This window comes from Balaenoptera ricei, chromosome 14, assembly GCF_028023285.1.
Source record: "Balaenoptera ricei isolate mBalRic1 chromosome 14, mBalRic1.hap2, whole genome shotgun sequence".
NCBI classification, from domain to species: domain Eukaryota; kingdom Metazoa; phylum Chordata; class Mammalia; order Artiodactyla; family Balaenopteridae; genus Balaenoptera; species Balaenoptera ricei.
The window spans coordinates 21595195-21621190 of NC_082652.1; the positions used below are offsets into that span (position 1 = coordinate 21595195).

General features: G+C 39.2%; 1 protein-coding gene across 1 annotated transcript in view; it reads right to left on the reverse strand.

Moving 5' to 3' along the window:
* Positions 1–378: 378 nt before the first annotated feature.
* HORMAD2 (HORMA domain containing 2) overlaps positions 379–25996 on the reverse strand; it is a 68584-nt gene continuing 42966 nt past the window's right edge. Inside the window, exon 11 of the mRNA XM_059894249.1 lies at positions 379–483. Within this exon, the coding sequence (XP_059750232.1) occupies positions 379–483 (105 nt within the window). The remainder of the gene's footprint in view (positions 484–25996) is intronic.

Below are 25996 nucleotides of genomic sequence, written 5' to 3' on the forward strand. Positions count from 1 at the left end.
AACGTTTCACAGTAGTCTAAGTACCTGGGAAGTTTAATTATGCAAAGAAAACCCTCTTTCCTTTGAGAACAACAGCTTATTTCTTTTCAAAATAGCTGCTGTGGTTCTTTTACAAATATAAAGGGTGTCTCATCTCTAACTCAGCCTTGAAGTAATGCTGTCCCAAAGCAGCCCTGGTGACCTTGTTTCCTTGTGGCAAAGTGAACCCATGTCCTACCCAGTAATTTAGCACTTAGTAAACTGACTCAAAAAATTGAGCAACAAATTTAGTAAAAGGTTTTGGTGATAGGAACTTACTTTCCTACTAAGACACTTTTCATGCATATTTGTTGCAAAATAAACTTATTTTAGAATAAAAGTAGCAAAGGCATCTAACTTTCATTTTCTGTCAGGGCTGAAGACTTTCATTGGTTCGCTGACCTTCCTCTTCTTCCTGGAGCTCTCAGAACTTTGCTGACTGTACACAAAATTCATTCTTTGAATCTGTGAGAATCACCAGAGAGAGGCACAATTCAGCAGAGATTTTGACGTCTGCACAAGGCATATACAAGACAGGTAGACCAAGTATTAATCCCTCTTGCTGCATAACCGATCTAAACCTGCTTTCCTGTGGGCTGGTTTAGCCCTGCACAGAGGCCCTGCTGCCAGTATCAGAGTCTGGAATTCAAAGTTTCAGGAGTTGAGGCCCCTGGAGGCGGCCAGTTTCAGGGACAGTTTCTTGGCTCTCTTTAGTGAATTCAGCACATCCAGCTCTTGAGAGAAGAGTTGTCAAGGTGTGGGGCCAACAAGGGGCAATTAAGGGTCAGGAGAGATCTAGGGCACTGGCTGGTTTAGAGGCAAATAGAACTGAAGTCCCTTTTCAGTTAGCAGAAACATACAGCCTTATCTTTTTTTTTTTTTAATCATAGGTTCAGATTAATGAATTAGGAAGGACCATGGCCCTTCTTTCTGCTTGATGAGACTTATATGTTATTGATTAAAGACAAGTTGATTAGTGAGTCATCATACACATATATTTCTCCATTGGGCTCAGCTTTGGTAAAGATTTTAGAATTTATATTTGCTTAACTGAGTGAACAACCAGATGTCAGACGATCCCTAATGCCTGGAATTCCAAGAAACACATGGAGGGCATTTTTATATTTTCCAGCCACTAGATGGGAGGAAAGGTTTTTCCATGTTCTCTGTTCTTTCTTTGGAGGAAAATGGAATAAGATATATATTTTTAAGCAAGACTTAGAATATCTAGTAGAGGTTCCAACATTATTCTTTTTTTCTTTTGTTATAGATACAGGTTATTATTATTGACATGTTTTTACTACAAAATAGTGGAAATGTCATTAAAGCATTTAAGTACCATTTAGAACCAAAGGTTGGGTCTACAAATGGCTAATTTAATCACTAACTTTTCGTTTTAGAAAGTAGTTGAATTTCTGATCTCAGAAACCACATTAAACCAAATTCCCTTTGGCTTAAACCAAGACATTGACTATACAGAGCAGTAAAACTCTGAGAATATAAGTAGAGCTGCTCTTCAAGTAACTGGTTTGCTTAGATATGCAAAGTTTGAAATGGTCTGCTCTAAAGGAAAGGAAATAGCAACATAAAAACCCAAAGCACAAAAACCAACTTCTTCATCTAGGAGATGAATTTGTTACAGTGTAGCTGTAAGAAAAAGTACTTGGTAAAATTCAGCTTTTTAAAAAATGTTGCTTGGGCATGCTTTCTATTCAAATGAAATTATCCTCACTTCTATCAAGTCTGGATACACTGGGAAGAAAACAAGATGGGTGTACAAGTTGGTCTGATGGTTTAATAGTTTTTTTCTCTTTTTCTTCTTTGCTCAAAAGTAAACCAGAGTTTTATTACAAGTTTCAGAGCTGTAATTTTATTACAGTGAGTTCATCATCTTTAATAATGTATACAATCTCAAGGCAACCAGTGAGGTCTGGGAAGTCTCACTGGTTTATAGAAAACTAGTGGGTTCAAAAGCAAGTGTGTGATCAGTCAGGGGATACTTCCTAACATAGATCAATAATAGTCCATATTCTGAACTATATAAATCAGCAAATTTATCCATAGAAAGCAACATTTGAGAAACATTTTTCAGGTGTGTTCCAACTGGCTGAGTTTGCACCTTTGATGCCAAAGCCACCCAGGCAAGCATTCCCCTGGAGGTGTCCAAGTTAAAAACCTGGGAGTTGAGGGAGACCCTCAAGATGGCGGAGGAGTAAGACGTGGAGATCACCTTCCTCCCCACAAATACATCAGAAATACATCTACATGTGGAACAACTCCTACAGAACACCTACTGAACACTGGCAGAAGAACTCAGACTTCCCAAAAGGCAAGAAACTCTCCACGTACCTGGCCATGTGGCTGACAGGGTCTTGGTACTCTGGCCGGGTGTCAGGCCTGTGCCTCTGAGGTGGGAGAGCCGAGTTCAGGACATTGGTCCACGAGAGACCTCCCAGCTCCATGTAATATCAAACAGCGAAAGCTCTCCCAGAGATCTCCATCTCAATGCTAAGGCCCAGCTCCACTCAACAACCAGCAAGCTACAGTGCTGGATACTCTATGCCAAACAACTAGCAAAACAGGAATACAACCCCACCCATTAGCAGAGAGGCTGCCTAAAATCATAATAAGGTCACAGACACCCCAAAACCCACCATTGGACGCAGTCCTGCCCACCAGAAAGACAAGATCCAGCCTCATCCACCAGAACACAGGCACTAGTCCCCTCCACCAGGAAGCCTACACAACCCACTGAACCAACCTTAGCCACTGGGGGCAGACACCAAAAACAACAGGAACTACAAACCTGTAGCCTGCGAAAAGGAGACCCCAAACACAGTAAGTTAAGCAAAATGAGAAGACAGAGAAACACACAGCAGATGAAGGAGCAAGGTAAAACTGCAGAAATACAAAGGATCATGAAAGATTACTACAAGCAACTATATGCCAATAAAATGGACAACCTGGAAGAAATGGACAAATTCTTAGAAAAGCACAACCTTCCAAGACTGAACCAGGAAGAAACAGAAAATATAAACAGACCAATCACAAGCACTGAAATTGAGACTGTGATTGATTAAAAATCTTCCAACAAACAAAAGCCCAGGACTAGATGGCTTCACAGGCAAATTCTGTCAAACATTTAGAGAAGAGCAAACACCTATCCTTCTTAAACTCTTCCAAAATATAGCAGAGGGAGGAACACTCCCAAACTCATTCTACGAGGCCACCATCACCCTGATACCAAAACCAGACAAAGATGTCACAAAGAAAGAAAACTACAGGCCAATATCACTGATGAACATAGATGCAAAAATCCTCAGCAAAACACTAGCAAACAATTCAACAGCACATTAAAAGGATCATACACCATGATCAAGTGGAGTTTATCCCAGGAATGCAAGGATTCTTCAATATATGCAAATCAATCAATGTGATACACCATATTAACAAACTGAAGGAGAAAAACCATATGATCATCTCAATAGATGCAGAAAAAGCTGTTGACAAAATTCAACACCCATTTATGATAAAAACCCTCCAGAAAGTAGGCATAGAGGGAAATTACCTCAACATAATAAAGGGCATATATGACAAACCCACAGCCAACATTGTTCTCAATGGTGAAAAACTGAAACCATTTCCTCTAAGATCAGGAACAAGACAAGGTTGTCCACTCTCACCACTATTATTCAACATAGTTTTGGAAGTTTTAGCCACAGCAATCAGAGAAGAAAAAGAAATAAAAGGAATCCAAATTGGAAAAGAAGTAAAACTGTCACTGTTTGCAGATGACATGATACCATACATAGAGAATCCTAAAGATGCTACCAGAAAACTACTAGAGCTAATCAATGAATTTGGTAAAGTAGCAGGATACAAAATTAATGCACAGAAATCTCTTGCGTTTCTATACACTAATGATGAAAAATCTGAAAGAGAAATTAAGGAAACACTCCCATTTACCATTGCAACAAAAAGAATAAAATACCTAGGAATAAACCTACCTAAGGAGACAAAAGACCTGTATGCAGAAAACTATAAGACACTGATGAAAGAAATTAAAGATGATACAAACAAATGGAGAGATATACCATGTTCTTGGTTTGGAAGAATCAACATTGTGAAAATGACTATACTACCCAAAGCAATCTACAGATTCAATGCAATCCCTATCAAACTACCAATGGCATTTTTCACAGAACTAGAACAAAAAATTTCACAATTTGTATGGAAACACAAAAGACCCCAAATAGCCAAAACAATCTTGAGAAAGAAAAACAGAGCTGGAGGAATCAGACTCCCTGACTTCAGACTATGCTACAAAGCTACAGTAATCAAGACAATATGGTACTGGCACAAAAACAGAAATATAGATCAATGGAACAGGATAGAAAGCCCAGAGGTAACCCCACGCACATATGGTCACCTTATCTTTGATAAAGGAGGCAAGAATATACAGTGGAGAAAAGACAGCCTCTTCAATAAGTGGTGCTGGGAAAACTGGACAGCTACATGTAAAAGAATGAAATTAGAACACTCCCTAACGCCATACACAAAAATAAACTCAAAATGGATTAAAGACCTAAATGTAAGGCCAGACACTATCAAACTCTTAGAGGAAAACATAGGCAGAACACTCTATAACATAAATCACAGCAAGATCCTTTTTGACCCACCTCCTAGAGAAATGGAAATAAAAACAAAAATAAACAAATGGGACCTAATGAAACTTAAAACTTTTGCCGAGCAAAGGAAACTATAAACAACACGAAAAGACAACCCTCTGAATGGGAGAAAATATTTGCAAACGAAGCAGTGACAAAGGATTAATCTCCAAAATATACAAGCAGCTCATGCAGCTCAGTATCAAAAAAACAAACAACCCAATCCAAAAATGGGCAGAAGACCTACACAGACATTTCTCCAAGAAGATATACAGATTGCCAACAGACACATGAAAGGATGCTCAACATCACTAATCATTAGAGAAATGCAAATCAAAACTACAATGAGATATCACCTCACACCAGTTAGAATGGGCATCATCAGAAAATCTACAAACAACAAATGCTGGAGAGGGTGTGGAGAAAAGGGAACCCTCTTGCACTGTTGGTGGGAATGTAAATTGATACAGCCACTATGGAGAACAGTATGCAGATTCCTCAAAAAACTAAAAAATAGAACTACCATACGACCCGGCAGTCCTACTACTGGGCATATACCCTGAGAAAACCATAATTCAAAAAGAGTCATGTACCACAATATTCATTGCAGCTCTGTTTACAATAGCCAGGACATGGAAGCAACATAAGTGTCCATCGACAGATGAATGGATAAAGAAGATGTGGCACATATATACAATGGAATATTACTCAGCCATAAAAAGAAATGAAATTGAGTTATTTGTAGTGAGGTGGATGGACCTAGAGAGTGTCATACAGAGTGAAGTAAGTCAGAAAGAGAAAAATAAATACCATATGCTAACACATATATATGGAATCTAAAAAAAAAAATGGTTCTGAAGAACCTAGGGGCAGGACAGGAATAAAGACACAGACATAGAGAATGGGCTTGAGGACATGGGGAGGGGGAAGGGTAAGCTGGGACGAAGTGAGAGAGTGGCATGGACATATATACACTACCAAATGTAAAATAGATAGCTAGTGGGAAACAGGCACATAGCACAGGGAGATCAGCTTGGTACTTTGTGACCACCTAGAGGGGTGGGATACGGAGGGTGGGAGGGAGACGCAAGAGGGAGGAGATATGGGGATATATGTATATGTATAGCTGATTCACTTTGTTATAAAGCAGGAACTAACGCACCATTGTAAAGCAATTATACTCCAATAAAGATGTTAAAAAAAAAAAAACAGAAACCTGGGAGTCGTCCATGGCTACTCCATCATCCTCACCCTAACATCTAACATCTAACTAATCACTAATTCCAGTTGATCCTACCTCCTTAATATCTTTCGAATCCATCCATTTTTATCTATTGCCACTGCCTCTGGTTTAGCCCAGGCCAATATCATCTCTCCCAATTACTGGGTCTCAGACTCCTGCTATTACTGCTTCTCCAATCCATTCTCCAGGCTGGAGCCTAATTAGTCTTTTATTAAATCTGACCACATCGCTCTACTGATTCACCATCCATCCATTAATGACTTCCCATTGTTCTCAGGATAAAGTCCAGACTCTTTATGGCCCTGGCCCATCTCTGCAGTTTCATCTTGCTCCAGACTTCCTTGGCCACTTGCAGTTCTCAAATGGGCCCTCCTCACTCCCCTCTGGACTTTGGTTTTGGTGCCCACTCCCATGCTCTGCTTCTCCTTCATCACTGCCCTGGAGTTTCTTCTGTCTCTTGGCCTCCCTGACACCCTGGCTGTGCTCTGTTCTTACCCCTTTTGTAACATTTACTACATGGTATTATCAGGCCTACTTACCAGTCTTCTCATCCAGAGTATAAACTCATTGAGGTTAGTGACAATATCTTAGTCATTTTTGTATTCCCAGTTTCTGGCATCTGGTAGGTGTTCTTAAATTATTGGCTGAATGAATGAATGTGCACTGTGCTGGGCACAAATACCATGTCTCTAGTAATATAAAAATGAATAAGACACAGTTGTTTTCAAGGATTGCGTCTTATAAGGGAGAGACATTAAGCACATGATTGCAATATAATGCAATACAACATAACAGACATTCCTTCATTCAACAATTATTAATGAGTGGCCAGCTCTGTGCATGGTATTGTTCTAGGTGCTTGGGGCACATTAGTGAAAAAACGAGATAAAAATTCCTGCCCTGTAGATTTTACAATCTGGCCATGTTACTTTTTGGCTTAATGATTTCCAATGGCATCTCACTACTTTTAGGACAAAGTCCAAAGTTCCTGCCTTGGCTTTTCATACACCATCAGTGGTTCTTTATACTTCTAGGGAAGGAGAGGGGTCACAGATTGGCTATAAAACCCTGATGAAAGCTCTGCACTCATTCCTTAGAAAATTGCTCCCACTCCCACTCCCACACTCATCCACTGTGATGGGCCATTTGAGGGGGCGCCTACCCCCCGAATACCTCCCAATTAGAGCCACCCCCCCTCAGGACCTGGCTGTGCCCAGCAGTACCAGCCTCATCTCCTCTCACTCTCTGCCCTCTCAGTTTTCTCATACCTTGCTTTGTCTTGATTCTGGACCTTTGCACATGATATTCCTTCTGTTGAAAAAGCTCTTTCCCCTACACCAGCCCTCTTTTTGCCTAATTAATTCCTATTCATTCTTCAGATCTCAGCTGAAAAATTATTTCCTTAAAGAAACTTTCCCTACCCCCATTCCAAGTAAGTTAGGTACCCCAGTCATATGCTCTTAATAGAGTTCCAAGAGATCAGGGACATGCCTGTATTGGTCACAACTTACATTAGAAGGGGCTTAATACATTTTTTTCAATGAATGAATTAATGAATGAATCTGTCTTCAAAGAGCACTCTGCCTGCTGTATAGAAAGGTATTGGAGGCATCAAGTGGATGCCGGGTGATGAGTCATGCTACTGTAGTAGTCAGGTGATAACTTGGATATCAGTGCAGATGGAGAGAAGTCAAGAGTGAAATATTTAGAAGGTAGAGTCAGAAGGATGATCAACTGGATACAGTGGTAAAGGAGAGGTAGGTAGGTCAATAATGACTCCTAGTTTCTGGTTTAGCTAACTTCATGGATGGAGGGACTGTTGTCTCAGGGAGAGAACAATGAGAGTTTTGAACCTGCTGTGTTTGGAGTACCTGAGAAAACCCAAGTAGACATATTGAATCGGCAGCTATATGTGGAAATCTGGAGCTCAGGACAAAAGTCTGGGTTGGACACGTAAATTTAAGAGTCATCAGTATATGGAGGCTAATTAATGCCATGGGTGTGGAAGAGATTGCTTATTGAGAGATCAGAGCATGAGAAGGGAAAGGGGTCAGGACATAGCCGTAAGGAACTCCAACATTTAGAGATCAGGTGGAAGATGAGCCAACAAAGAAGGTTGAGAAAGAGAGAAAAGAAGTCTAGCAGACTGTCCTACAAAGAAAGCCAAGAGAAGAGAGTTTTAAGAAGAAGGAGTAGAGAAAATGAAAGAGGTGAGGGTGGTGGTCAGTAGTGTCAGGTGTTGCTGAGAGATCAAGATAAGGACTGAAATATGCCTAATTGATTTAGCCACATGGAGGTTACTAGGGGCATTGGATTGTTCAGGGCACAAGTCACCTTGAAGTCGTTGAAGAATGCATAAAAAATTAAAGAAATTGAGACAGCAAGTATGCAAAGTTTTATAAAAATCAAGAGGGAGTGACCAGCTCAGCCTGGGGAATTTAGAGAAGGCTCCTTAGCAGAAGAGGGACGTTGAGCTGGGCCTTGAAGAATGAGCAGGAGTTCACCGCACTGGAGATGGGGCTGGGTAGGAGAGGTCCTTCTAGGTGGAAGGTTCATTCAGCATGTTTAAAGACACTAAGTCATAAAAAGACAAGGAAGGTATATGGGACAGTGAGAAATATCCCTTCATTAGATTGGCTCTTAGGGTGAGGTGTTATATATCCAACACACTCCTGTTAAAAATGTAAATTCCCCTGAAATTATTACTCAATATGATGTTAGTGTAAATGAACTTATCAAATGGTCTCTGAGTGGCAGCCTGCTGAAAGCAGGGCCTCACAGGCTTTGGGAAGAAGACAGGTAAGTATAAATATAGAAAAAGCAGTTCAGGGCAGTGTGCTTTGCTTTAGGAGGTAGATCTGTGTGGGGGACCAAGGGGTGGGCAGCCCCAGACACCCAGGAAATATCGTGAGTACTTTCTGTGCCTGGGGTGAGAGTGCAGTGAATTTTGCTTACTTCAAAATTGTCAGGTCAGGTATGGCAAAACGTTTTTCTTTAGAAAGAAGTTCCTAGATCAAGGAAATTTATGGTTCAGAGAGGGTCTGTGCCCCTATAAGTAAGTTATAGCAGTGATGTTAGTTTTGAATCCTTTCCCTTAACATTTATCTTTTTTGTACAATGAAAGGTAGATCAACAGCAATTATAAAATAAATGTTATTAGCATAAATGGACCTCGTGATAACATTGTGATGAATGAGCAGTAAGAAACCAAATACCTAAAGAGAATGCTTACCTCCAACTCCAGTAGAGCTGTGAACTCTCTGATATGTTGGGAAGTGTCTCATGTTTTACTGAGATTTATGAAGAGTTTGCCCATTAACTTACTTTCTTGATTTTCTGTAGTTTATGCCCAGGGTTCTGGACCATGTTTATCTCTATTTGGGAGGTAAATATGTATTCTCCTTAGGGTCATAATCACATATTTCCATTAATCTCTAAAAGTTATTATATCAGTTCTGCCTTCCTCTATATTTTCTAAGGCATCATATGGCTTTAAAGTTCTATAATTAATTCATTTATTCAACAAATGTTTTTGAGCATCTTCTCTGTGTCAGACATTGTGCTGAGCACTAAAGACACAAAGCTGATCAAGACATACTTCAAGTCCTTAAAGAGATTATGGTGAGGAAACAAACTGGCTACAGATGAAATGATAGAGTCACGTATAGGGTACAGTAAAGGTTCCAAAAAGATCTTATCAGCTCTTCCTGGGGAGGCCTGGCAAGGCTTCAAAGGGGATGTGAAACTTGAACTAAGTACTGCAAGATGAGCAGACATTCACCAGGCAAATGGCATTAGGGACTGATCTTGCAGAGAGAACATTCAAGACAAAAGCACAGGGATGGGGATATAAAGCAGAATACTCCTGGAGAATTGGAAATTGTTCAGTGGGACTAACAGGAAGGGCATAGGGTGGTGGGCTGGGTCAGACAATGTCATTCTCCGAAGTTTGGACTTTGTACTGTAGTGGAGTGCCGCTGAAGGGTTCTAGGAGCAGATTTGTTTTAGAAAAGTCCCTATGGCAGCATTGTGAGGGGTGAGCTGGGGAGGAGTGTGACAAGAAGCAATGAGGCTACTTCAAGCAAGAACAAGAGTAGCAGTGAGGTTAGACAGGAGAGGGCTAATGCGGCAGAGGGCCGAGGAGAGAGAGAATGAAGGCCTGAACCTGAACCCTAACATATCTTTGCCATTCATTGTAATGGGTACGGAGGTGGCAAAAGAAAGAAAGGAGTAAAAAATGACAAGAATTACCCAGGTTTCTGGTAATGCCATTGACAAAGATGGGAAACAGAGGAAGCTAAGGAGGTGGGTGGTAGAAACAAGGTGGGGAGGATGGATGGAGAAATAACTGACTCTGTTTTCAAGATTCTGAATTGGAGGTGAGATATCCAAATGACGATGTCCACCAGGGCACTGACTATGTGACCTGGAGCTCAGGATGGAGGACACTGCATCAGGAGCACGTGTAGAAAGTGTATTCACTTTGGATAAAAGACGGGCTATTACTTGAGGTCTGCAGGAGGGTGGTAAACGTGGATATAGATACAGGTACATCTTTAAATAGGGGGGCAGGAAGTTGAATGATCTATACCTGATGGCCTTAATTATTTCTATGAAGTAGAGTTTAGGTCATCTGTTTAGAAAGGGAGTGAACTGTCATGGGTGGCACTTAAGACACTTATGTGATAAAAGTATGGACAATGGGAAAGGAGCCAATAATGGACTTTCAAAACTAATAGTTATTGCTTAGAATCCAGATAACTTTAAGATATATCACCTTCAAATTAAAATATTTAACTTTGACATATTAAAATTTTTGCTCTTCTTTTTACAAACATTTGAAGGCTTACAACAGACTGTGCTAAGAACATCACAAATGTTATGTCATTTATTCCTGCAATAACTATGTGGACAGGGAGGGGGTTTTTATTCCTCTTCTACAGATTTAGAAACTGAAGCTCAGAGAAGTGAAATGACTTGTCCAGTTCACACATTTAGTAAGTGGAAGTCTTGAACACAGGTCTTCTGACTTCAAATTTAGTGCTCCTTATAATTTGCTTTCAACCCAAACGGGAAAACAAAGGTAGGAAATTGCAGGAGAGGCTGTCAGAACTCTACGTAGGGTTCCTAGGCTTCTATCTGCGGTTGACCATTTTTGGGCATAGCCTACTGGGACCTCAAACTAAAGCCAAAACTGAGTTCATTGATTTTCCTTTGTAACCAATTTTTCCTCATGACTTTTCAATTTCTGTTAATCACCATTTCCCAGTCATCAAAGGTGGAAAACACAGTCACCCTAGATTCCTCTCTCATTTCCTAATGCCTACACAGAGTTCTTGTAATGAGTAAATGAAATAGCACAGATAGAGCACCTGGTACATCTCATATGTGCGAGTCATTTAGTGACTGGTGGCTGTTATCATCTCTATTGCCACAGGTATCCCTACTCCAGCCAAACTGGATCCTTGTGGTTTGAAAGGCTGAAAAATGGGCCACCAAAAGATTGATTGTGCATGTCCTAGTCCCTGGAGCCTGTGAATGTTACCTTATTTGGCAAAAAAGGCACAGGGTGGGGGGCTGCAGTCTTTGCAGATGTGATTAAGGATCTTGAGATGAAGAGATTATCCTGGATTATCCAGGCAGACCCTACATATAAGCACATATATTCTTATAAGAGGGAAGCAGAGGGAGATTCGAATACTGACAGAAGAGAAGACAGTGTGACCGCTGAGGCAGAAACTGGAGTGATGTGGCCACAAGCCAAGAAACGCCAGCAGCCACCAGATGCTGGAAGAAGCAAAGAACCGACTCTCCCCTAGAGCTTTTAGAGGGGGTATGGCTTGATTTCAGCCTAGTAACACTGATTTTGGACTTCCGGCCTCTAGTGAGAGAATACGTTCCTGATGTTTTAAGCCACTAAATTTGTGGTACTTTGTTACAGTAGCCCTAGGAGACTAATACAGTTATTCCCCAAACACACCTCATTCTTTTCCCTGTTCTCTATTTCCTCCACATTTCAGAATACAGAAATCTTCTATTACTTGCTCTCTTAAATTTTGAATAATTCCTTCAAGATCAATCTCTAAAAGTATTTCATCCACAGAGCCTTTCCTGTTTCTTTAATCTAATATGAGCTTTCTTTCTTGAGCGAATACCCACAGCCCATTTTTTGTAATTAAGTTTTCCTGACAGCATTAATATTTGTAAACAATTTGTCCTTTACCTGGGACAGGGTTTTCTGTTCTTTAGGAATTCATTTGTATTAGTATTATGATCTTTAGACTCTCTGCAATGCTTTATGTGGTGTCTCACATCAGTAATTCTTTTGCTACCTACCTCTACTACCTACAAAAGTATTCAATTACATAGTTATTCACACAGCCTAAAGCTGCACTGTCTAATGTGGTAGCCATTAGCCATACATGACCATTTAAATTTAAATTAATCAAAATTAAATAAAATTTAGAATTCAGTTCCTCAGTTGCTTTAGTCACATTTCAAGTGTTCAAAAGTCATATGTGGGTGCTTTTTCAAGTGTTCAAAAGTCACATGTGGGTTCAAGTGCTGAATAAACAACCATATATCAGACATCACAGATATAGAACATTTTCATCATCACAGAAGTTCTACTGGACAGAACTGCTTTACAGAGGCAATCTATATAATGCAAGCAAACAAGTTTCCTAGGGACCATGGTGATAACAGGAATACAGAAATTAGAAATAAATTTTCCTCAAAATGCAAAGACTTGTTATTGTAAAAATGACACAATTTTCCCAAGATAATTTTATCAAACCAATGCAATCCCCATCAATATCCCAAAAATATGTCTTTTGGAACTTATTAAGATGATTCTAGTAGTCGTCTAGAAGTGAAAATACACAGGAAAATCTCTCAAATACTGAAATAGAGGAACTATGGGGAAAAAGAGTTGCCCATCCAGACAGCAAAACATAAATGTAGAGTAATTAAAACACAATAGCAGTAATATAGGAATAGACATATGGATCAATACAGTAAAATAGAATAGCAAGTATAAAAACCTATATATCTATGGGTTTTTAATTTATGATAAAAGTGGCATTCAAATTAGCAGGGAAAGGGTAGACAATTCAAGTGGTACCAACACAATGGGAAAACTTTCTCACACCAGGAAAAAAAATACTCTAGCTAGCTTAGGGAGCCAAAAGTAAAAAGCAAAACTACTTCATTAGAAGAAAATGTAGAAAAACTTATCAGAAGAAAATATGGAAAACTTTGTTTACAGCTTTAGCACTGTAAAAACCTTCTTAAGCAAGTATGAAATGATGAAACCATGGAAAGTTACCCTGTGTTCCTAAATTGGAAGACATAATATTGTTAAGATGTCAACACTACCCGAAGCAATCTACAGATTCAATACAATCCCTGTCAAAATCCTAATGACGTTTTTTTTTTGCAGAAATAGAAAAATCCGTTCTAAAATTCATATGAAATCTCATGGGACCCTGAATTGCCAAAACAACCTTGGAAGAGAAGAACAAAGTTGAAAGCCTCACACTTCCAGATTTCAAAATTTACAACAAAGCTACAGTGATCAAAATGTGGTACTGGCATAAAGACAGACATGTAGACCAAGGAATAGCATAGAGAGCCCAGAAATAAACCCTCACCTATATGGTCAAATGAGTTTTTTCTTTTTAATGTTTCTCATAGAGTTTTTTAAAAAGTAAATTTATTTTATTTATTTATTTTTGGCTGTGTCGGGTCTTCGTTGCTGCATGCGGGCTTTCTCTAGTTGTGGCGAGTGGGGGCTACTCTTCGTTGCGGTGTGTGGGCTTCTCATTGCGGTGCCTTCTCTTGTTGCAGAGCATGGGCTCTAGGCATGCGGGCTTCAGTAGTTGTGGTGCGCGGGTTCAGTAGTTGTGGCTCACGGGCTCTAGAGCACAGGTTCAGTAGTTGTGGCGCATGGGTTTAATTGCTCCGTGGCATGTGGGATCTTCCCGGACCAGGGCTCAAACCTGTCTCCCCTGCATTGGCATGCAGATTCTTAACCACTGCGCCACCAGGGAAACCCAGGTCAAATGATTTTTGACAAGGATGTCAAGAGGATTCGATGCAGAAACTAAAGTCTTTTCAAAAAATGGTGTTGGGAAATCTGGATATCCACATGCAAAAGAATGAAGATGGACCTTTATACCACCTCAAAATGGATCAAAGACCAAAACATAAGAGCTAAAAGCTATAAAACTCGTAGAAGAAAATGTAGGGGGGAGCCTCATGACATTGGATTGGGCAAGACTTTCTTGGATATAACACCAAAAACACAAGCAACAAAAGAAAAAATAAATTTGACTTCATCAAAATTAAAAACTTTTGTGCATCAAAGGACACTACAAATGAGATGGAATAGACAATCCATAGAATAAGAGAAAATATTTGCAAATTGTATATCTTACAAGAGATTAATATCCAGAATATATAAAGTACTACAATTCAACAGCAACAAAACAAACAACCTGATTAAAAAGTGGGCAGAAGACCTCAATAGGCATTTCTCCAAAGAAGATACAGAAGTGGCCAACAAGCAAATGAAAAGATTCTCAACATCACTAATCATTAGGGAAATGCAAATCAAAACCGCAGTGAAATAACACTTCACACCCATTAGGATGGCTATTAGTTAAAACAAACGAACAAACAAACAAAAAAACCCAGAAAATAACAAGTATTGGAGATGATGTGGAGAAACTGGAACCCTTGTGCATTGCTGGTGGGAATGTAAAATGGTGCAGCTGCTATGGAAAACAGTATGGCAGTTCCTCATAAAATTAAAAATAGAATTACCGGGCTTCCCTGGTGGCGCAGTGGTTGAGAATCTGCCTGCCAATGCAGGGGACACGGGTTCGAGCCCTGGTCTGGGAAGATCCCACATGCCGCGGAGCAACTGGGCCCGTGAGCCACAATTACTGAGCCTGCGCGTCTGGAGCCTGTGCTCCGCAACAGGAGAGGCCGCGATAGTGAGAGGCCCGCGCACCGCGATGAAGAGTGGCCCCCGCTTGCCACAACTAGAGAAAGCCCTCGCACGGAAACGAAGACCCAACACAGCCATAAATAAATAAATTTAAAAAAAAATAGAATTACCATATGATCCAACAATTTCACTTCTAGGTATATACCCGAAAGAACTGAAAGCATAAACTTGAACAGATATTTCTACACTCATGTTAATAGCAGCATAATTCACAATAGCCAAAAAGTGGAAGCAACCTAAATGTCCATAGATAGATGATTGGGTAAACAAAATGTGGTATATACATACAATGGAATATTATCTAGTCTTAAAAAGGAGGGAAATTCTGACACATGCTACAACATGGATGAACCTTGAAGACATTATGCTAAGTGGAATAAGCCAGTCACAAAAGAACAACTAGTGTATGATTCCACTTATATGAAGCACCTAGAGTAGTCAAATTCATAGAGACAGAAAGTAGAATGGTGGTTGCCAGGGGCTGAGGAGAGAGATGGGGAGCTACTGTTTAATTAGTATGGAATTTCAGTTTGGGAAGATGAAAAAAGTTCTGGAGATGCTTACGCAACAGTGTGAATGCCACTGAACTGTACACTTAAAAAATAGTTAAAATGATAAATTTTCTGTTATATATATTTTACCTCAGTGAAAAATAAAAAGTGGCACGCGATTTAAAAAAAGATGAAACTGGAAGGAAAACGTCCTTTGAACAGGACAATCTGGAGGATTTACAAAAATTTCAAATGCACATCTATTCTAGTCATCTATTCTAGAGAAAAGTCCCCATATGCACACAAAGAGTCATGTTCAAGGACATTCCCTGAAACAATGTTCCTAAGGAAAAGTGAAAACAACTTAAATGTTCCAGTAATAGCAGAAAATTGAAACAAACTAGAGCACTTTACTACTAAGGAATACTATGCAGTATTTAAAAAGAATGGGGTTAATCTAAATATACCAACAAGGAAAAATCTCTAAGACATATGTTAAGTGAAAAAAGCAAGTTTCAGGAAAAGATATTATCCCATTTATGCTTTTAAACTACCCACAAATAGGGACTTCCCTGGTGAGGCAGTGGTTAAGAATCCGCCTGCCAATGCAGGGGACACAGGTTGAAGCCCTGGTCCGGGAAGATCCCACATGCCGCGGAGCAGCTAAGCCCATGCGCCACAACTACTGAGCCTGCGCTCTAGAGCCTGCGAGCCACAACTACTGAGCCCGCGTGCCACAACTACTGAAGCCTGTGTGCCTAGAGCCCGAGCTCCGCAGCAAGAGAAGCCTCCGCAATGAGAAGCCCACGCACTGCAAAGAAGGGTAGCCCCTGCTCACTGCAACTAGAGAAAGCCCGCTCACAGCAATGAGGACCCAACGCAGCCAAAAATAAATAAATTTTTAAAAATCCACAAATATATGCATATATGTGTGTATATATAATGCATGTATATATGTATGTATGTATACTATCTATACATACATACCTATACATGTATATAGTGCTGTCCAATAGAAATAGAAGGCACAATTATAAAATTTAAAATTTTTTAGTAGGTACATTTTAAAAAGTAAAGGAAACAGATGAAATTAAATTTTAATAATTATTTAATCCAGTATATCAAAAATATTATTTCAATATGTAATCAATATAAAAACTGAGATATTTTACATTTTTTATACTATGTCGTTACAATTCAGTATGTATTTTATACTTACAGCACATCTCAACTCAAATTAGCCACATTTCAAGTAGTTAATAGCCACATATAGCTAGTGGCTACCATATTGGTCAGTACATCTTGTGTGTGTGTGTGTGTGTGTGTGTGTGTGTGTGTATGTATGTGTGTTTTAAATACAAAATCAGTGGTATAGAATACCCTTATTGTTAGTGTTTGAATTATCTGTGAGAATGTATTCATGTAAAACTTATATAATTAAAGTTATATTAAAAATATAGTTCCATATTAGTTTGCTTATTCTGTTAAAATTATATCTTTTATGAACTGATGTGTTTATAATCAACATGGTTTATCTCTTTGTTTTCCTTTATTTCAATGTGATGAAAGCTTTATTAAGAAACTATTTTAATTTGTTAACTGGAAAGTTAATAAAAGAACATTAAAAACTTTAAAGTTTGTTTGGCTTACGTTTTACAGTTATAAAATATTCTAAACTATTATTAGCTACTTTTCAATAGAAAAATGTCAGCTACTTTCCTACCTTCAAATGCCTGAGTAATTAACTGTTAACTCTGTGGTAGCTAAAGGTAGACATATAAAACACATATAAACACACTCAAGCACATACTTGAAGTAATTATAAAAATGAAAAAGTTGTTTTTGGTTTGTGGCATGTAGGAGGAAACCTACAGGCAATGATATGATGATGTTATTAGATGTACTAAACTTGACATAGGTTTGCTGATTCTTCAAAAAAGAGATGAACAGATAATAGTTACAGAATTGGAAATGTGATACCCTGCTTCTCATAGACTTGCTATGTAGGTCATTTGCTTGAGTCTGAGTCTCTATAAAGTGCTTCAGCAGGTGTTGAAAGGAACATAGTATAACTGTAAGTACAGAAATGACTATAGAGATAGGCCCCATAAAATAGACAGAAAAAGACCACTCTGGTATGAAGACTGTCTGAGATGGAAGATCTCTATGGGTGTGACATCCAGACCTCGGGTCATAACTGCCTACTCTTGCTGGCAGGAAGGAGAGGGCAAAGCAGATGACACTTAAGAACTCTGGCATCCCCTGAACAGTTCTTCCATACAAGGTGGAGGCAGAGTGGCAAAGATACATTCACTAAGAAGTCAGATTTTCACTTTAAACTGGCCCTAAGTTCACTCGAAGAAAAAAAGAAAAAAAACTAAAAAGAAGTAGTTGAGCGTTTAGAGTGAGGATAAGTTTTATACACCTAACCTTAATTTTTATTTTACTTTTTCAGCCAACAGTGAAACATTTTCAAAGTTTTTAACAGAAAATGAAAATAATCATACCTCTCCTTCTGATCTACTTTTATTTTTTAATATATTTGAATCCTTTCCTATAATTAACAGAACTTTCCATTCAGTTCACATCTAGTTACTTAATTGCCTGGTTCCCTTTTCTTGATTTTATTTATCTATTTCAATAACTAATACATTCACATAGTGTGAAATTCAAAATGTAAAATAAAGGTATACAGTGAGATTCTCCCTGCCACCCCAGAGCCACTCAATTCCCTGCCTAGAAGGCAACCACTGTTACCAGTTTCTTGTACATCCCTCCAGAAACTTCTGTTTTCATTTTGAAATCAACTGTACCACTAAAAAACTTAAACTGCATAAAATTCACAATATCACCCTCTTCAAATTGTTTTACTAAAGCTGGATCAGGCCTGGCCTGATGAGGAAGTGGAGGGTTGTGACCAAGTAACCGACCTATCTGCAGGGTCATTCCTGGTCTCATATCAGATGGAGGTGGGCTTTCTTCCCATTGTCTCCAGTTATCTTCCCCATCTGGAGACCACATGGTCTCCTCCTGACTAAAGGAAATGAAAGAGAACCAAACTGTAGAAGGGTGACAAGGAGGGTCAGGAAGGCAGAGATTCAAGGTCCCATGCTAAGTGCTGTGGTGGTGATGGGAACAGCAGGATGACACGGCAGGGATGGGCAGCAGAGTGTCTCAAGGTAGTGAGGAACACAGATGTAGAATCAGTGAACTCTAACCAACATCTAACACAGGTAAGAGGAAGTTAGGGCTAAATAAAGGTACAAGCAGGATGCTGTAGGAATGTAGAGGGAGAAGGCAAATGGGGGGAGGGACTTCAAAAATTAGCCCAGGGCTGGTTGAGCACGTCTGATGAGCCTCTTCTCAAACCAGCACATGTTTTTCCCTGACTCATGAAAACCTAGAGCTGGGAGAATGCCAGACCAGTGTGCTGAAGCTCAGTCAGTAGGGAAGTCTTTTAAAACCAATATGGAGGGACTTCCCTGGTGGCACAGTGGTTAAGAATCCGCCTGCCAATGCAGGGGACACGGGTTTGAGCCCTGGTCCAGGAAGATCCCACATGCCACAGAGCAACTAAGCCCGTGCGCCACAACTACTGAGCCCGAGTGCCACAACTACTGAAGCCCACGTGCCTAGAGACCATGCTCCACAACAAGAGAAGCCACCGCAATGAGAAGCCCATGCACTGCAACAAAGAGCAGCCCCCGCTTGCCGCAACTAGAGAGAGCCCATGTGCAGCAACGAAGACCCAACGCAGCCAAAAAAAAAAAAAAAAAACCAATATGGAGAGGAAGAACTAAGAACCTGCACACACACAAAAACATAAGGATGAATAATAAAAGTCCCGCTGCAGCTTACAACTCGTCTTTGTTGTGAATCTGAGAAAAAACATGAACATTTTCCAAAGCTTTACTAATTAATTAAATCTGAACGGCCAGGCGTTGCTCACCTCCAGGGGGCGCCATTCACATTGCTATCTATGTTTTAGGTACCCCCCTGGAATTGTGCACAATCAATACAACCATGCACGGCAACCCTGGTAGGGCAAACATCACTTTTTTTTACTACCACTTTCTAAGTTTCCGCATCACTAAATTTTTACTTGGGATACAGGATATTCCTTTTGGCTAATATTTCCTATGACAAGAAAAAAACAGATATTTAAAATATGGATACATTTTCTTAAAAACCCAAGGTTGTTGAGTATAAACTACAGTATAGCTATGCTACAGAATATGGCTAGATTATATACCTAAAGTATGACATACTGTACATATTTTCCAACCTATAAAGATTTTCCATAATGGGGTAGGGCTGCTCAGTCTCAAATTAAATACTATTTATTTAGAAATGTAAGGCTATTTCAAATCAAGCTGGGCCAGAGAACAGGGTGGAATAGTAGTATTGTTGCAGGGCACCTGGCACATTTTTACTCTGAGGCTTTCAGATTTAATGATGAAAAGTTGAACGTTTCTCCTTGTTTTAGAAGAAGAGTTTTTCTGTTTTCCCCCAGCATCTCTCTTTTCACTGCCATTATCTAATTCAGCAGCGTAAAGACATCTACCAATTTGGAAAACAATACGACGGTGGGTCACATGAAAGAATAAAAAAATGAGATGTGAAATTGATTTTTGTGTTTAAAATTATGCCACCATAGTTCATAATTCCTGGTTCAAATATTCCTGATTAGGAAGTGTCTAACCAAGTGACATCAAGAAATACTTATCATTAGACACTGTTGTGTTTTGTTCTCTTCTCTGTGCTTTGCATTAATTGGTGAATATGCAGAAACCAATCTTTTAAGTTGTTGGGGTTTTTTTTTTTTTTTTTGGTGGGTATTGAGCTAACTCCTAGTGGTTTTTAGAATTCACCCACATTTTCCCTTTTTGTGGAAATATTTACGCTGGGGATTTCCACTAAGGGAATTAGAGTTAATTGAACTCTTTGGTTTGGGAGGTGGGAGGGGAGGTTGGAGTCAGGGACATGGCAGCTGAGGCCATACTTCTATTAGTACCTTTTTTTTCTTGCCCCACTCTGTTTCCATACACATAAGACTTAATCTAACAGGTCCTCATGGGATATCATATATGTAAAATAAGATCATGTATTTGAAAATGTTTGGCACAGTATCTGGTACATGTTAATCACTCAATACAAATTGGTTGTATCTAGTTGAACATTGCCTAATTTTGGTGAATATGTGGTTGCTATAAATGAAATGTGCCCTAAACTGGCATAGGGATTTTAAAAAATCTAACTTATCCTGGGGTATGAGAAGTATACGGGATCTCTGAGTGATAAGTGAGATTATATATTCAGTAACGGTCTTCTGCTTCAAATTTCAGCTACAAACTTGCACTGAAAACTGAAATGCATACAAACTGAGACATCCTCTCAAATCCCACCCAAGAAGCAATGAATAAGCTTGAAAAATTATTCATCTGGTTATTTTCACGGTATAGTGCAAAGACTGAGAACTAGGGGGCTGGGTTCCATCACTGACTTGCAAGTTTCCATCACAGTAAAAAAAAAAAAAAAAAAAAGAGGGGGATAATATTTGCCATGTACCAAACAGCAATGCTTTGAGGATTAATGACATAATGTCTGTAAAGAGGTTGGAGTTCCTTGGAAAAAAGACACTACATAAATATAAAGTAGTATTAATATTTAGGCTTAGTCCACAATGTGAGACCTGCTTTCTTTGGCTCATGAGGTCATCAGCAGTTTTGTAAGGTGTGCTCAAACACTCACAGAGGAGCCTTGTTAGCTTCCTCGTAAGTGGACTGTAAAGTTAATCTGGACCCACCTGATGGGAACAGTCACAGAGACCATGGTCCCTTTTCATGGTCTCCAAGAGGGTACGGATGGAGCGTGTTTGACTCCCTGAAGGAATGAGACATGGCCAAGAGAGCACTCAACAGCATTTAGGACTTCCCAGGAATGCAGTGGGAGTTTGGGAACGTTTTGGCTTAGAATTAAACAAAAGTCCAGTCTATCATATCTTGATTTAGAAGAAAGGCTAAATTTGCCTTTCTCAGACAAAGAAAGTTGGGAGTAACAGTAGGAATGAGAAAGCTACTTCTTGGAATGGTTAGTTTATATCTTTAAAGGATTTGGAAGCAAACTTGGGTATTTTTGTCCTGGGAAAGTTGTGGTCTCCAGGGGCTGTCTGTAGTCTCTTTGATGGCCACATTCTGACTCCTCATCAGTGCTTCATCTCTGTGAAATGGTTATCAAGGGCTATCTTGCAGAGGTCTAACCGAATGATTATAATGTTACTGTGATGAAATATTTGCATTTCTCAGTTTTAAAAGATAAAATTAATTTTGAGCCTCAGGCATCAGAAACCACCATCTTCAAAAATGTAAGGTTCATGAATTTACCATAATCACTAGCACTTGACAGTGATTCTGAGGCTGTGTCCATAATACCAAAATATTTGAACAAAAGATGGAAAAATGTGAAGAAAAATTTGTTTTTTTATCTGGGTGTTTTGTTTCTACATTGATCTAGGTTGGGTATTCTTTCAGAAATGATTTGGCTTCTTGTCCACTGATTCCTATGGTATTTCAGATTGATATTGACAATATGTGTTTTTTAGGAGAAAGGAAGCAGAAATGTTATCACCTTCTCAACTTGTAGTCAAATCTACACTAACTAGAAAGCTTTTTCTAAATAAAATATTGACTTTAATTCTTCTTCCTCTTCCTGTCCCTCGATGAGCAGTTCAGTCCTAACACCAGTGTCAGGTGTGGCAGAGCCAGAGAGGTGTGTGCACGGAGGGGAGTCAGAACCTGAGCAGCGTGAGGAGAGCCTCCATGTGGAGGACAGGCCTAGCGTGAGAAGTCAGAGGCTGAATGGAGTGGGGAGGAACTCACAAGTATGGGTGACTCACAGGGGGTGTCAGAGCCTGAGCAGGGTGAGATAGGTATCTATATGTGTGTGGGGAAGGTGGCAAGGATGGGAGCTTGGTTACATTCCAGGGGACAGATAACATAAGTAAATATGTTAAGTATAATGGGGGCCAGGTTTCTCACTGACGGAGAAAGAAATGACAAATACAGAAAGTGAGAAAACTAGAATGATTTCTATAGTATTAGATTGGAATTGGTGGTATAGGTGTGAATTCATGATAGGAAAACAATAATTGTGTATTGGACAGTGGAGTTAGTGGGGGTGAACACCTGATTAAAGTGGGTCAAAGAGAATAGAGAGCAGGGAAGTGGACACAGCAAGCATAGACAATTCTCTTGCAAGATGGATATGATTTAGGTCAATAGAAAGAAGAAAGGCATTCCAAGCAAGAGAAAGTATATTTGTTAAGATATGGAGGCAGAAACAAACTTGGCTTGTTCTTTTGACAGTGAGAAAACAGACTTAAGGAAGGGGGAACAGGTTGGGTAATAGTGGGAAGTAAGACAGGTAACATGCAGCCAGGTCATGAGTGGCCTGAAAGTCAGGTAGAGGTGTTTAGACTTGATATAGTAGGAAATAGGAATCATGAGGGATTTTGATTAAGGAAGTGATATGATGAAAGTTGTATTTAAAGAAGATTAGACTGGCAGTGGTATATTGGATAGAGCAGGAGGCTGTGGGAGAGCCTGGAAGCTGTGGCAGCAATTCAAATGCAAGAGGATGAAGGCCTGGACTCCAATTTTGGCAGTAAGAACAGACTGGAAAAGGAAGGCTTGGAGGAATTTTGATACCTGACTGAATAAATAAGAATGATTTCAAGATTCTGAACTTAAGACATTGAGAGGATAAAGGAAACTGCTGAGAGGCAGGGAAACTGGGTAAGGAAAAAGTTGTTCTGGGTGTGGAAAGGGGTGGGCAGTGGTGAATAAAAAGATGAGCATACTGGATTTGACATGATAGTGAGATATCAAAGTGGAAATGCCCAACAGAAGATTAAAGATATAGAACTGAAGCTGTTCAGTGCTGATGGTCAGGGCACAAGATAAGACATTTGGGAGTCAACAGCACACATGTGATGATTAAAGCCCTGAGAATGGATGACTCCTCCAAAGTATGTAGACATTGAAGATTATATAGTCAGGGCCTTGGAGAGGTTGGGCTTTGCCCACAGTTAGAGGTGGGAGAAGGAACAAAAGTAACAGAGAGAAGCGGATGACAGCACAGACAGATGGAAAGAGAATGAGAACAGTATAATGTCATAGAAATAAAAAGGAACATTTAAAAGAGAGTATAGAGTCAACATCATAAAACAGGCCAAGAAGAGTGAAAAAAGGAGTAAAGACAGTGAGATCTCTTAATTAAAAGTCATTGTTAGGAAAAGTGAAGGAAAGTGAAGATGACTGAAGAAGGCAGCTTTGTGATTCAAAGAGCAGGTGAGAAGGGGTACAGTAAATGGAAAGCCTCTTATGAAAAATTTGGTAAGGAAACAGCACAGTAACTAGAGGGATAATCAGGATCACGTGAAGGCTTTTTCTTCCTAATGTTTGGAACAACTTCATTCAAATTTTCCTCCTCACCTTCTACTCAGAATTTCAAAGTCTTACTTTTGAACAAAGTCAGGATTATGACACAAAGCATCCAAAACCAAGTGGAAGAATTTGATCTCTGTGTGTTCTTCTAAGTTAATAGGACAGTATCTTTGTGGACTTTTAAACTATCTTATACTAATATTTTTTTCCTAAATTGAAACTATGGATGTTCTAGCAAGCTCTGAAAAGATAGAGTATGCATGAAAAATTTAAAACATGCAAATATTTTCAGATAATATCATTATTATATCCAGTGGCCTTCTACCCATCTGAGATATTTATTTCCAAGTGGAAGACTCTGAGCTAATATTCTCTTCTTGAAACCATTTAGACTTAAATTCTTTAAATATGATTTTTATAGTATCTTTATAGTATTATGAAGTGTTTTTTATGTTAAAATTGTTGAGCAATACTTTACCAATTCTCAGAAATCCTGTCTAAAGCAAGTAATAATACCTTTATTCTTCAGACCAAAATGCTTAAAGAAAAAAATGCATTGCTGGTCCTATAAAGTAATTCTTGACATATTCATTTTTTTAGGAGTATATTTACTGACTTCTGGGTAAAGATGGTAGATGGACACGCCATCAACATTTATTTAGTTTCCTCCCCAAACCTCTTTAGAATGACAGTAAAGAGATTTATTTAAAGAGTAGACACCCCAAAGGACAGAAAGAATAAGAGAGAAAACAACAGCAATGAAAGTTTGGAAGCTGGAAAGCAGATGGATGAGAGGTAACTAATGTAGCTGGTAACTTAAACCAGCAGTGGGGCAAACCAAGAACCATCCAAATGTACAGCAGTCTAAAGAATTGCCAGCATCAGGTACTTTTGAAATAAGGGATAAAGAGGGTGGGTAGAGGAGCTAAAATAAGACCCACTAAAAGACATTTATGAAGCAGTTGGAATCCTCAGACCCCTTCTTCAATTTTGCAAAACCAAACAGTTGCCCCTTGCCCACCCAGGCATAAAATCGGAAGTTTATTCTCTGGGGAAGGTGATAGAGGTGTTTGGATAGTGGGATCCAAAGCATAGTTGAGGCAGGGTTATGGTACTGGAAATGGGGGAATTAAGTGAAACTATGCATACTGAATGTGGAGGCCCTCAGCCCTCTATTGCTATTTGCCTCCCAAAACACTGGTGGCCAACATAGATTGAAGAAACTGACCAAGAGGAATGATTTAAAAATACAGATATTGAGCATTCCCCCCAAAGGCCTGATCATATCATTCTACAATGAAGGCCACAATCACAATCATCCACAAGGTCAGAGCTTTCTAGTCCTTCCCCTTTTAATTATAAGCAGACAACCAAGGACTACCAGCCATCTTTGGCCTTCTGAGGAGAGAGAGGTAGGAGAGGTGGATGGGGGTAAAGGAGGAAACAACAAACAAATAGAAGAAACAAACAGACAGACAAAGAGAAGAAATGTATCTAGAGATATCAATATCCTCTGAGATAAGAGACAATTCTGTAAGCATTAACGAGAGCAGGATGCTGTAAAAAGGAACACTCAGAGAACAACAACAAAAGTCTCTTGGAAACAAAATACAATAGCACAAATAAAAACTCAACAGAAGAACAGGATTACGTTGAAGAGTTATCCACGAGAGCAGAACAAAAGCACAAGTATATGGAAAATTGTAGAGAAAAGATTTTTAAAAATAGAGTAACTATATACAGGAGGTCTACTATCTAAATATTAGGAGATCCAGAAAGAAAGGATAGAGAGTTTTGAGGGGACATAATTTTTATCAAGGAAATAATTCAAGAAAATTTCCCAGAACTGAAGGATCACCCAAGTTACCAGATTCAAACTGGCCACTGACTGACAAGCATAAATAATTAATGAAAACAGAACTATATCAAGGCACAACATTATGAAATTTCAGAAATCTGAGGAAAAAGCTTCCAGACAGGAAAAAACAGATAATATACAAAAACTCAAAATCAGAATGGCTTGGAAATTCTTAACAGCAACACCAGAAGCTAGAACACAAGGAACAATGCCTCAAAATTCTCATGAAAAATAGTTGTCCTCCTAGATTGTTATTTCCAGC